The following is an 11,732-nucleotide window of genomic DNA, read 5'->3' as shown; positions in this document are numbered from 1 at the left end:
GAAGAAGATGAAGAAAAAGAAAAAGAGGAAGAGGAAGAAGAAAAAGAGGAAGAAAAAGAGGAAGAAAAAGAGGAAGAAGAGGAAGAAGAAAAAGAAATGGAAAAAGAAAAAGAAATGGAAAAAGAAGAGGAAGAGGAAGAAAAAGAAGAAGAAGAAGAGGAAGAAGAAGAACTCCTCTTCCTCACCATCAGGGCCCAGATCCCGTTGACCCTCAGTGCAGGACTGTCGCTCTGGGTCAGACTGCAGAGCAGCTCAATCACCCCCGACTCCAGGATGGGCTGTGCAACACAACAACAACATCATCAACAACAACAACAACACGTTCAGCCACCACATGGGGGCAAGAATCCCGGTTTTGCTTTAGAAACATGGGCCTCTGCCACCGCGACTGTTCGAAGCTGAAGCTCGTACCTCCTTGCTGGGCGAGAACTCCAGCAGCAGGTTGCATAGTGTGGAGGACGCCATGACCAGGACTTCGTCTGGGGCGTTCTGCAGCAGCTGCATGGGGCAAGAAGAAGAAAGAAAAAGAAATTTAAAAAAAACAAACACGTGGGTCTTTTATGCACGTTGCACTCCGCCGGGAAACGACCTCTGACCTTCATGAGGGGCTTCCACACCGCGTGGTCGTGGAAACTCGTTCTGAGCTGCTGCACCGACCGCGAGAGGCTGTGAAGACACCTGGAGGACACACACACACACGCACACGCACGCACACACACACACGCACACACACGCACACACACACGCACACAAAAAGCAGCTGATTATTGGTGGAATTAATTTGTTTCACCACATATTGATCTCGATGGACCCAAATCAGTAAAAAAAAATAAAATTAAAATAAATTCCACACATTTTCTGTTGTTTTAGTGTGACAAGAGACAAATATAACGTTAAAAATTCAACTTTTCTTTCAATATGCCGTTTTTGATTTTGCCCGAGTCACTTTAACTCAAACGGTTTGATCAATTCAAAACGAGGAACTTTTGGTTCTGGTGACAAAACGTCATAATAATATTTATGCAGGAAATCAGGGACGTGATTGTAAAATACAATACATGAAACCCTGAAATGAACACGATTGAAACAAACTAGGAATATTACAATACTTCTGACGCATAAACATGAAAATTATAAAGTGTTGTATTGTGTATGTGTATGTGTGTGTGTGTGTGTGTTGATATGGTCGTTTGAAATGTAACAAGTTCTCTTTTGTGGATGTTTTGTTCTTTCTATATCAGTGTAAAATGTTCTTTTTATTGCACTGAATTAGGGAGAAGGCGCTCATAAGCGTCTTGCTTCAGCCCACTGCTTTTGAGCAGAAGGTTTTTTCTTGTTTTGTTTTTTATTCAACCACGTTCACATTTGACTTACCAGGGTCATACATTAATGTGAACAGTGTCATGGTGAAAAGGAGCACGATGAAGACGTCGTCTTATTGTTCATGCCGCTTTGAATATGTACAGAAAAATCGATGACTATAAACGGCGGTGATCCATTCAACACAATTGTAACACACTTTACTGTGTTTAACAATCAATCATTTGAACAATTTAGAAAACAAAACAAATTTCCCCATTGCAACATGCAAGTTACATTTTTTTTATATTCCTCCATCTGCATCTCCTTAAACATATTTTTAAATGTATTTATTCTTTAATGAATTCCATAATCTCACCCCAGCAACTAAGAAGCTCCTCTGTCTTATGGCGGTTTGGGATAAAAGGTAAACAAAAATGTCCTTTTCGTCTCGTGTCGTCTGTGATCAAGGTCAATTTCATGTAAATATGTTCCGGTACCAACTTGTGCTTAACTTTCCACATGGTCAGTAGAATTATTAAATGAACAAGGTCTTTAAATTTTAACAGTTTCAGCTTCACAAAAAGGTGGTTTGTATTGTTCTCTGGAGCCTTTGTGACTTAGAATTCTACACTATTGCATGCGTTTTCCCCAAACCTCAAAACAATATGTAAAGTATGGAACAATTAATGAAGAATAAAAAAGAAATAAGGAATCCTTACCAAGAACATATTTCACTTTATGCAAAAAAACCTATACATTTACTCACTTTTGTTCGAATATACTCAATGTGAGCAGAATGTGCACTGCTCAAACAAACAAATAAATAAATAAATATTCTCACTGAATGTCCTTGATAAACTTGGGACCGAGATCCTATCTGGGCTCCGTACCTGACGGCCGCCAGGCGGACCTTAATGCTGGACTCCGACAGGCCGCTGACGATCCTGTCCATCATGTTCTCCGTCTCCGTGATCTGGAGGGACGGGGGGGGGGGAAGAGGAGGTGTGGGTTGAGGGGGGGGGGGGTCGGTGCAATGAGGCGGTGTCAAAGAGGGAAGAGGCGCACCTTCTTGCGGATGTCTTCGTCGTTGGAGCCCAGCGAGGCGTAGAGTTTGAAAGCGGCTTGCCGGAGCTCGTGTGCGTGTTTCAGGTCGTGGTCGAGCTGCAGGGGGGGGGGGAGGGGGAGGAGGAGACGGTGGAGACAAGCAGAGAAAACAAAACAAATGAGATCTTCAAAAAACTGCACTGTGGAGGATTTCACGTCGTCTTGTTGGCGGCGATTTAATTCTGCTTCTCCCTCTCAACGTTCCCGATCGCAACTTATTCAGATTCACAAGAATCAGGTGTATTAAATCAGAAAAAAAAACACTAACATGCAGGACAATAGTCGTCGGAAAGTAGATTATGGGTAAAACTATTAAAGAAAAAACTACAAAATCATCTGATGGCCGTGAACCTGAATGAAATGAAGGTTTATTTTGGTTGTTTACGTTCAACAATCGCATATTACCTTCAAGAATATAGCCAAAAAAAAAGGGGGTTTGGGCAGAGGCAAGTGAAAACGTATCGTTTCAGAGCAGTTTCGCATTTTCAAAGCGATGTCCATTTACACTGGAATGGCAGAAACGCTGATAACGATGTAGTTACCATGTTGGACCACTAGTGGGTGCTGTTGGGTTGTTTTTATTTTTGTAATAAAACCACACAAACGCAGCAGAGAACAATCGGCTCTGAACATTAACAATATTCCTACACGAACATCCTCGAGGACAGACGACCAAGCCGGATCGTTATTACGGCGACTGTCAGAATAAAAGTCCCAGGAGAACACGGACTGGGAGTCACGGCGCCACGGGGGGGGTAAACGTCGTTCCGATCGTCTCTACTGAGCGCGTGCGGGACAGTCCGGAAGTGACCCACCCTCTTGATGTCGGTGATGGCGGAGACGGAGCTGGGGTACTTGAAGTAGTCGGCCAGCATGGCCACCAGGTGGTCGGTGGTGCTGGCGATCCTCTGCAGCTCCACGTCGGGCTCCATCAGGTAGGCCAGCGTCTCGGCGCCCTCCACCCGCTCCTCCAGCAGGTGCTCTTTACTGCACATCCGCACGAGGCACGGCAGAGTCTGCGGGGGGGGAGGTGTGGGGGGGGGGGTGGAGAAAGCAAGATGAGGCCGACACCATGGCGGCGAGCAGCGGCGTGCGGACGAAGCCTGACCTTTAGCACTATGCAGCTGTCGTCCGTCCTGATGGCGCCCGCTCGACACATGTAAGTTAAACTGAGACGGGAAGCAGAAGGACAATCAGTTTCCTTCTGCAGCTTTTTTTTTAAAATCACAATTCAAGAGCTTCTGATCCAAACGATTTAGGGCGGAGGGATTCTGCAGGGACAGCCCACTGCTTTTTATTTTCCTATCTTTGCTTTATTTATTCCAAGCCTCTCGCATCCGGGCCAATATCAGGCAATGGCATCTCGCAACTTCCTGTCCCGTACACCAGAGAAACATGATGCACTTCATTGATCACTTTTCTCCCCCCCCCCATTTAAATGATGACATCACTGAAACGCTGTCGAGTCGGGAGTAGAAAAACATCCGGCCGGATACGAGCGCAGCAACGTGTCACCCGGTCGGTTCTCGCACTCACCATTTGGCTGCCGTGAGCTGCATTTCAACGGGTTGATCCCTTTGCATCATTTTGACAAATACCTGAGAGAGCAGCTCGCCATCCACCAGCACTGAGGAGGAGAGAGAGGACAGGTGAGGTGGCGCAGATGAAAACAAAAGGAGAGAGACTTTGGCTGCGTCTCATTTCTCCCCCTTAGCCCTTCATCTTACCCCTACCCCTCTGAAATGCACGAGGGGAAGGGCGATTCACCCCTCTGAGGGGCAGGAGTTTCAAACGTTCACCAACATGGCGCCGAAGGACTCGCATTTCACATATATACGCTTCTAAAGTTCTATAAACCGGTTGTGTTTTTTACTAGTAAGAGCGGCAGTAGCGCTGCCGTATGTAGCTTCCGTGTGTATTTGTTTCATAGAGACCGTGTTTATAACATTTTATTACACTGTATAGTTCCAAAGTCTTCTAATATGGGTGTTTTGAAAACGGCAAACAAGGAAGCTCCTCCGCTTTCTCATGGTGAATGAGGAAATATTTCCGAAGTCCAAATACGGCGCAAAAAACTGAAGTAATCCACGCCTCCGTCTATTTCTTCGCCTCGATGTGGGGAAAAGGCGGAAAAACGAAACAAAGCAGCCATGCTAGTGCAACACGTTGAGTTTGGGACGGCGCGACGACGCTCCTGCTGGAAGAATCAACAAATAATCCGTGGCTCAGCTCTGCTGATGTAATGGCGCCGTGTTATGACGTCAAAACTGTGAGACTGAGCGAGAGGGGGAGGGGTGTCCCAAATCTAAGGGCTGAAACTTTTATCCCTTTGCCCTCGTTTTGGAGGTGGAGGCGGAGGGCTAAGGGGTAGGTGGAGGGGTACAAAAGAGAATTGAGATGGGGCCCTCCTCACCGTTCACCAGTGTCGTGGAGACCTGAGTGTTCTCGTAGGCCAGGACGGAGAAACACTTTAACGCCTGCATCCGGACCTGCGGACGAAACCACGTCAGCACCGTCAGGCCGGGGGGGGGGGCGACGCGGCGGGGAAAAAAAGGCGGCCGCAGAGCGTCCGGTTCGGGGCGTCTCACCTTATAGGAGGGTGAAATGAGCAGAGGGGCGATGTTCTGGATGGCGCCGTGGTTGAAAAGAACCGTCTGGTGCTCCGGCGTCTGCAAGGGGGGGGGGAGGGGGACGACAGGTACGGGACGTTAGCGGTGGAATCCCGAGGCCGAGTGGGGGAGGGGGGGGGGGGGGCGCATCGGTGTGTACCAACAAATACCTTACAACAGTGGGAGAAGATCTGCGTGGTGTACTCCTGCGTTCTCTGCGAGCTGCTCAGGAGAGACATTAGATGGGGGATCACAGTGGGGTCCTGAGAACACAAACACACACAGACGTTACTGAACGTGTGGGAAAGGATCCAGATCAACACTTCATCCACGAGATTCGAGAGAGGGACGAATACAATTATCTTTCAGACCGCAAATGAATATATAAAAGGCGTTGACGATAAGAGTATGTAGCACACTGTCAACTTTTAAACTGCACCTTTTCACTGTCTGCTAATTTAATACACAGTATGTAATGTTTGTAAATGTATTTTTTTTATTGTAAAGGTACTTTTTTTTTTATTTTGTTTCCTGTATCTTGTGTCACCTGCCTCGGGGAAACAGACGGAAATTAGCATTTTTGCTATAATCTGGCATATTTACACCGTTTTACAGATGTTCATTAATACCCACTGTCCCTACCAAATAAACTAAGAAATAAATACATAAAATATCCAATATAAAAACAATTCTGATTTAAAAAAATTGAAATTTGGATACAGATAAATTTAACAGCTATATTAATTGATTTCTTTATTTTTTTTTTAAGTATTGCTATAAATGTTGTTCATGGGAATAAGACTATAAAAATCCCTTAGAATTGAGAAAACGTGTATGAAACTTTGACTTAAACGTGTCTAAGTATTTTCGGAGCCACAACAGACGTCGGGAGTTCAAAGGGAAGTGCCGAGTCAGCGTACAGTGTAGAGCAGCTGCACCGGGGTGACGGGGCTGATGAAGACCGTCCTGAGGCAGCGGAGACAGGCTTCGATGAAGATCAGGTCCGGAGACAAGAGACCTGCCGACGCAAAGCAGAGAGTGTGTGTGTGAGTGTGTGTGAGTGTGTGTGAGTGTGTGTGAAGCCCCAGCTTGTCCCCAGGCCGTGTTTGCCACGCACCTTGCAGCAGGGCGGGGATGATGTGGCAGTCCACCAGAGACTTGATGTTGTTCTCCGTGCCCATGGCGAGGCTGCCCAGCACCACGGCGCACTCCGTCCTCAGCTCCAGGCTGGACGAGCTCTGCTGGAGCAGGTAGAGCAACCTGGGGGAGAGGCGGGGGGGGGGGGGATCAGAGCCCGTTCACTGCAGCCCGGCGCAACCCAAATCTGTCTTATTACATAGACTACCGACGCAAACTCGCTTTATCAGAAATGAAAGAATACAGCCAAACTGGAATATCAAAAGCAGAGTTGAAATTTTGACAGGAATTTGTTTCGTTCAATCAAACATCAATCATTTTCTGGCAAAATCTCTGTAAAAACACTGAAAGTAGACGTGAAGGTCAAGACTGAATAAAGTAAAAATCCAGTTTAAAGTCAAAATTCTCCATAAAAACCGCACAATAAGCTTAAAGACGTATGTATGACTGAAGGTCGTCCTTTTTTTGAAATCGTATTACCGTCTATTGACGGGAAGTAAATTGAAATAAGACTTTCTTCTCCTGCAGTCAGAATTCTGCACCAGTCTTACTTCAATAAAATCTACAGAAAAAAGTCAGAATATGATGAATAGTGAGCGGCGGGTTGTCGACTCAGTTCTGACGGCAGACGACTCGGACGATTCAGAAAGCGACGAGACGTACCTGGGTACGGCGCCGAGGACGATCAGGTTGGCCTTCTGCTTGTTGTTGCCGATGACGGCGTTCTTCATGTCACTGCGGAGGGAGAGAGAGAGTGACAGAGACAGTCAGAGAGGCAGAAAACGAGAGAGACAGAAAACGAGAGAGAGACGGAAAATGAGAGAGAGACGGAAAATGAGAGAGACAGAGACAGAGAGAGAGAGAGAGCGAGAGCGAGAGAGACAGAGACACAGACAGAGAGAGAGAGAGACAGAGAGAGACAGAGAGCGAGAGAGAGAGACAGAGAGAGAGACAGAGATTGAGAGAGACAGAGAGAGATAGAGAGAGAGAGAGACAGAGAGAGACAGAGAGAGAGAGAGAGACAGAGAGAGAGAGAGCGAGAGCGGCGTGAGGCGGCGGTGTCAAATCCAGCACAGCGATGCCAGGTTGAAAGTTCCCGTGAACGTCTCGCGGCGGCAGATTGCAGTCGCCCCGCAGCTGGGAGATTCAGGAGGCTCGTCTGAACTTTGTCTGTTTTCCCCACAAACCGCGGCACCGCTCCGCCACGTCCCCGAACCGCCACGTCCCCGAGGCTCCCTCTTGCACAATCGACCGCTCGGCGCCACCTCACACTAATCGCGTCAAGCTTCGCATCGTTCGCTTTGGCGATTTGTTCCTCTTTCTGGATTCTCCCCCCCGTGAGAATAAGACTGATGAACTGTGGCAACCTCTAATCCTCGCATTTCCATCCCCTGCGTGTCCTTCCTGTTGTCCCCCCGCCTGGCGGCTCCGTCCTCAACATCACTCATCACGTCCTCCTACTCGCACCAAAACCCGTCCCTCTAAACCAGGTTGAATCCCTGAAACGGCCCGACGGCCTGCTTGCGACACTTGTTCCCAAAAAGCAGGAAAGAAAGAGTCACTCACTAAGAAAGGTACGTCGACATCTTGAGAAGTAGCGGCGTTTCTTTTGCCATTAAGACGATTTTCAAGAAGTTCCACCTCGGGAGTAGTTTGCATAAAGTTCCATTTTGCCTCGGGGGCGCCGGGGGGGAAAAGATCCGTTGCCGAGCGATCTGATGAGACGGAGGCCGGCCTGCGTCTTTTCAGATTAAAATTCTGAAAGTTTAAATCCCGTCGACAGGGGGGGGGATTACATTTTGTTGCGCAACACAAACGCTGATCGTTCACATGTTGCCACAATTTAACGTGTCAAATATTTACATGACCATGAACAAAAAAAGTGCAATAATTTGGATTCCAAAGAAACAAAAGTCATTAAACATCATCAGCTCAGGATTTTATCGCAAACCACGTCGTTGCGTCATCACACGCCCGCCCCTCAAAGCTCGGACCCCCCCCGTTTCTCCCCCGCCGGCCTGCAGATGACATCGAACACCCGCCGAGTTGAAGGTGGTGGAAAAGTACAGGCGTAGCAGTCAGTCAGGTGCGAGTGAAACCAGAGCTACGAGTTTAAAAATAACGATCAAATAGTGAAGAGTCCAGGTCGGGCCGGCGGGAGAAAGTGAGATATGCGAGGTTCGTTTTAAAAGAACAGAGATCAGGTCATCGCCAAGAATCATATCGCGTTTTATATTCTAATTAACAACATGCAAGAGAGTGTTCCTCGCGAAGTGGGGGGGGGGGGGGGGGGGGGGGGGAGTTTCCTCCACTGGCATATTAAACTCAAGGAGCTCATAAATGTCTGAATTGATGCTTTGATACAGTTTTGTGGGTCTTGTCGTCGCAATTTTGCCGATCGTGTCGACGGGGCGACGGGCAGAAGCTCACAGACTGCACAAAGCCGCGCAAACTTCAATCAGGCGACACAATAAATTCCAATGACGGGACGCTGGCCAGCCGCCGCCGCCACGCCTCCTCTCGGTCGGACCACGCACACGAAGCGCCGCTGGACTTACATGACTCCCTGCAGCACTTTCTGTGGGTCGGGGTCGAACAGCCTGTCGACATAATGGCGGCTGGTGGCGGTGACTTCCTGCAGAGGACAAACGACGACAACGTTGCTGAAACAATTCGCTGGCATACATTTTTATTGACTTGTAAAAATGGAATCTCCAGTCCTTCTTGCGTGCAACATTTGAGAATGAATATTGTTTTTAAATCAAAGTTGATCGTTATTGCACATTTCAGGAAAAGAAAAATAATGATGAAATCTTCTAAATGTTGACTGAAATCACTGATTTCTCTCGGATGCTGCTCGACTCACACACTGGCCGATCGCAGCAGAACCTTAATAAAGGTGAGCTGAAAGATCTAGAGCCAATCTGTCCTCCAGTTAGATTGATACAGTATTTATGGAAAAGATCAAAGGATATTATATATTTTGACTATTATTTTTATTTTATTGTTTCAAACACGTATTTATTCTTGTGCCTGCCTTCGTGGAAAAGCCGCAAAGATTACGGTCTGAGGTGGTCGGTTAATTTTTGTTATTAGTCCCTGCACCGTTGGAAGCGTGGACACAAAAAGCACATCAAAGCATGCAGGACGTTTTGGAAATATGTCGCTCCGACTTTTGCTAATGATTCAGCTAACTCTTTCCAAATAAATCCTCAAAAAAAACTGCAGGTGTCCCATTCAAAGAGGATGGGAGATGCATCTCATGGAGGAGGAGCAGCGTCTGTTGCCATGGAGATGCTGAGATCAAAAGGATGCCGGCAGCGAGTGGCAGACACAAACACTTTCCTTGAGAATTCTCTAGTTGTTCATACTCTTTTCTTTGGCTCCTCTATTTGTTTACTGTCTACTGGCTGCTGTAATGATGCAAATGAAGGAATATCCATCTATCTCTCTATCCATCTATTCATCTCAGCAGCAACCCTCTTTAGTCATTTGCTTTTACCACATGTGGGCTCATTCATTGATATTCTTGAGTTTGCAAAGTTTCTTTATGTTTTCAAGGATCTTGTTCTTGCTTATTTTCCCCCCCCGACACATCCCTAATGGATCATACTCCTGCTCTATGTATGAGAATTATTTTTGGTGGAGCTGATTTCATTGTACGAGTTGGACTACTACGAACAGATAGGTCAAAGGGTCGACTTCAAAATCAGACTTCTTTTCTATATAATGAAGCTTCGAGTGGTCTTCGGCTTAAATACAATTACTTGCTGGTAGAATGTGAAACACCCAGACCTCTGAGGTCCTCAGAAGAAAAAAGGTGAAGCAGCTTTGAGTTCCTACGCTCATCTCGTCTGCAACAAACATCCTGCTGACAAACGCTTCTCTTAATTCAGACCTTAAAACATTAACTCAGGCTTTCCATTAAACTACAGACCTTACTTACTGTATTGTCTTAACAATCCTTATTTATGCCTCTCTTGATCGCCTTGCATTAAAATGCATTTCTCTATAAAGCACCGAATTGCTTTGTGTCTGAACGATGCTATACAAATGAATTTGCCTAATAGGAATGCACTTGTTTCGAATTAATTTTTAATTGTTTTGCTGTTGAGAAATCAATGAAGTTCTTTGTAACGGAGGTTCTGCCTTGTCCTAAGTAGGACACGCTCTCAAAAGAGTTTGTACTTTCCTTCTGCGCGTCTGTCCTCGTTTGATGAGGAATGAACCAGGGAATAAAATCTAATCTGTGTGTTTCTTACCTGTGGGCGTTTCACTGTCACAAACTAGACTTGACAACATTTTCACTTAGCTGTCGTTGTCATCTGCTACTAATAAAACCCTAATTCCGTAAAAAAAACATATTAGACTTTCACCAGTTTTCAGAGATGAGTTGCCTCTGTTAAACCATAAAGAGAGAGAAGTGTATAGAAGTAATAACTAAGGAAGCTTTACCAGCTTTAGCCGCTTCGCTAACGCTCCCTGCAGTTCTATCATTAATGTTAAGTTTGCCGTTATATTTAGCAAACCATTATTGCAAAAACTGAATGAAACCAAGTTGTGAGAATCAGAAAATATGATAATTCATTCCCACCAAGAATAATTAATCATTTAAACGCGTTTAGTATCGACAAAAGTGATGACAGCAGTTAGCTGCTAACTCATTCCGAGTGTCACTGACAGCTACTTTGTTTTATTTAATCACCGTAACACGCCGACGGCGTGAGCGGGGACACGTCGAACGTGTCGTTTCAGAGTTTTAGGACTGTCCCCGCCCGCTCGGGAGCTGACACGAAACATATCATTCCCACCGCCTGTTACGTAGACAGACTGCTGTTTCGAAGTGACTGGTTCCCCTGCTCACTGGTGACCAACTTCCTCCAGCGCCGCGTGTTGCTGAGAGTCACAGAAAATTTTAAAAAACCAACATAAATCCGGAGACGCTCTGGCGAATGCCAATGACAATTAAGTCTTGAAGTGTTGTGCCGTTTGTGAGTTTTACTACAACGTCTGCTGTCCCTCGCGGAAACGACGGACGCAAGAGGAAGTCGGGAACCAGTTAACAAGGGAAGCCAGTCAGTCCGCAACACCGCCACACGAGCTAAAGTGTTAGCTTAGAAGGCTAACAGGAGTCAGGGTGCTCACGCCGGTAGATCAATAGGAATCCGTCACTCTCCGCCGTGGTCCGTGATGTGCAGACCGCCGCCGCTGCAGGAACCAATACGGGGGGACACTTACCGAGAGCACGCTGATGCGGAGAGGGGCCTCCAACAAGCACTCCATCTCTCTTCCACCGATCGAGCGCCCCGATCGGCGCAGCACCCTCCGGTCACTCCGCCCCCCAGAGCAGCTGTGAGCGGCGTTTAAAGAAGTAAGTGCAGCCCAAACATGCGGCCCCCCGCCGGGGTGGGTGTGAAGACAGACGGGGTGTGTTACTATCCGGGTTGAGCTGCGATCAGCAGAGACTAAAAACACACTATAGACCTGTCCGGCAAGTAAACGTTGTTTATAACTGTGACGTACGCTGTCAGCACCTTCCAGCAGATTCGACACTCCAGCAAACTTACTTAAATACATTCC

At 46.8% G+C, this 11,732-nt stretch overlaps 1 protein-coding gene across 1 annotated transcript in view; it reads right to left on the bottom strand.

Moving 5' to 3' along the window:
• The window catches only part of armc8 (armadillo repeat containing 8), a 16,311-nt gene extending 4,770 nt beyond the window's left edge, over positions 1–11,541 (bottom strand). Inside the window, 16 exon segments of the mRNA XM_080497722.1 lie at positions 186–278; positions 412–498; positions 597–678; positions 2,193–2,275; positions 2,368–2,463; positions 3,222–3,422; positions 3,515–3,575; positions 3,943–4,033; positions 4,820–4,895; positions 4,995–5,075; positions 5,186–5,278; positions 5,936–6,033; positions 6,133–6,275; positions 6,816–6,887; positions 8,711–8,787; positions 11,391–11,541. Coding sequence (XP_080353848.1) covers positions 186–278; positions 412–498; positions 597–678; positions 2,193–2,275; positions 2,368–2,463; positions 3,222–3,422; positions 3,515–3,575; positions 3,943–4,033; positions 4,820–4,895; positions 4,995–5,075; positions 5,186–5,278; positions 5,936–6,033; positions 6,133–6,275; positions 6,816–6,887; positions 8,711–8,787; positions 11,391–11,435 — 1,479 coding nt within the window. The 5' untranslated portion in view covers positions 11,436–11,541.
• Positions 11,542–11,732: the final 191 nt, after the last annotated feature.

Source organism: Blennius ocellaris (genome assembly GCF_963422515.1).
Source record: "Blennius ocellaris genome assembly, chromosome: 6".
Taxonomy (NCBI): domain Eukaryota; kingdom Metazoa; phylum Chordata; class Actinopteri; order Blenniiformes; family Blenniidae; genus Blennius; species Blennius ocellaris.
This window is presented reverse-complemented; position numbering and strand designations above follow the sequence as displayed.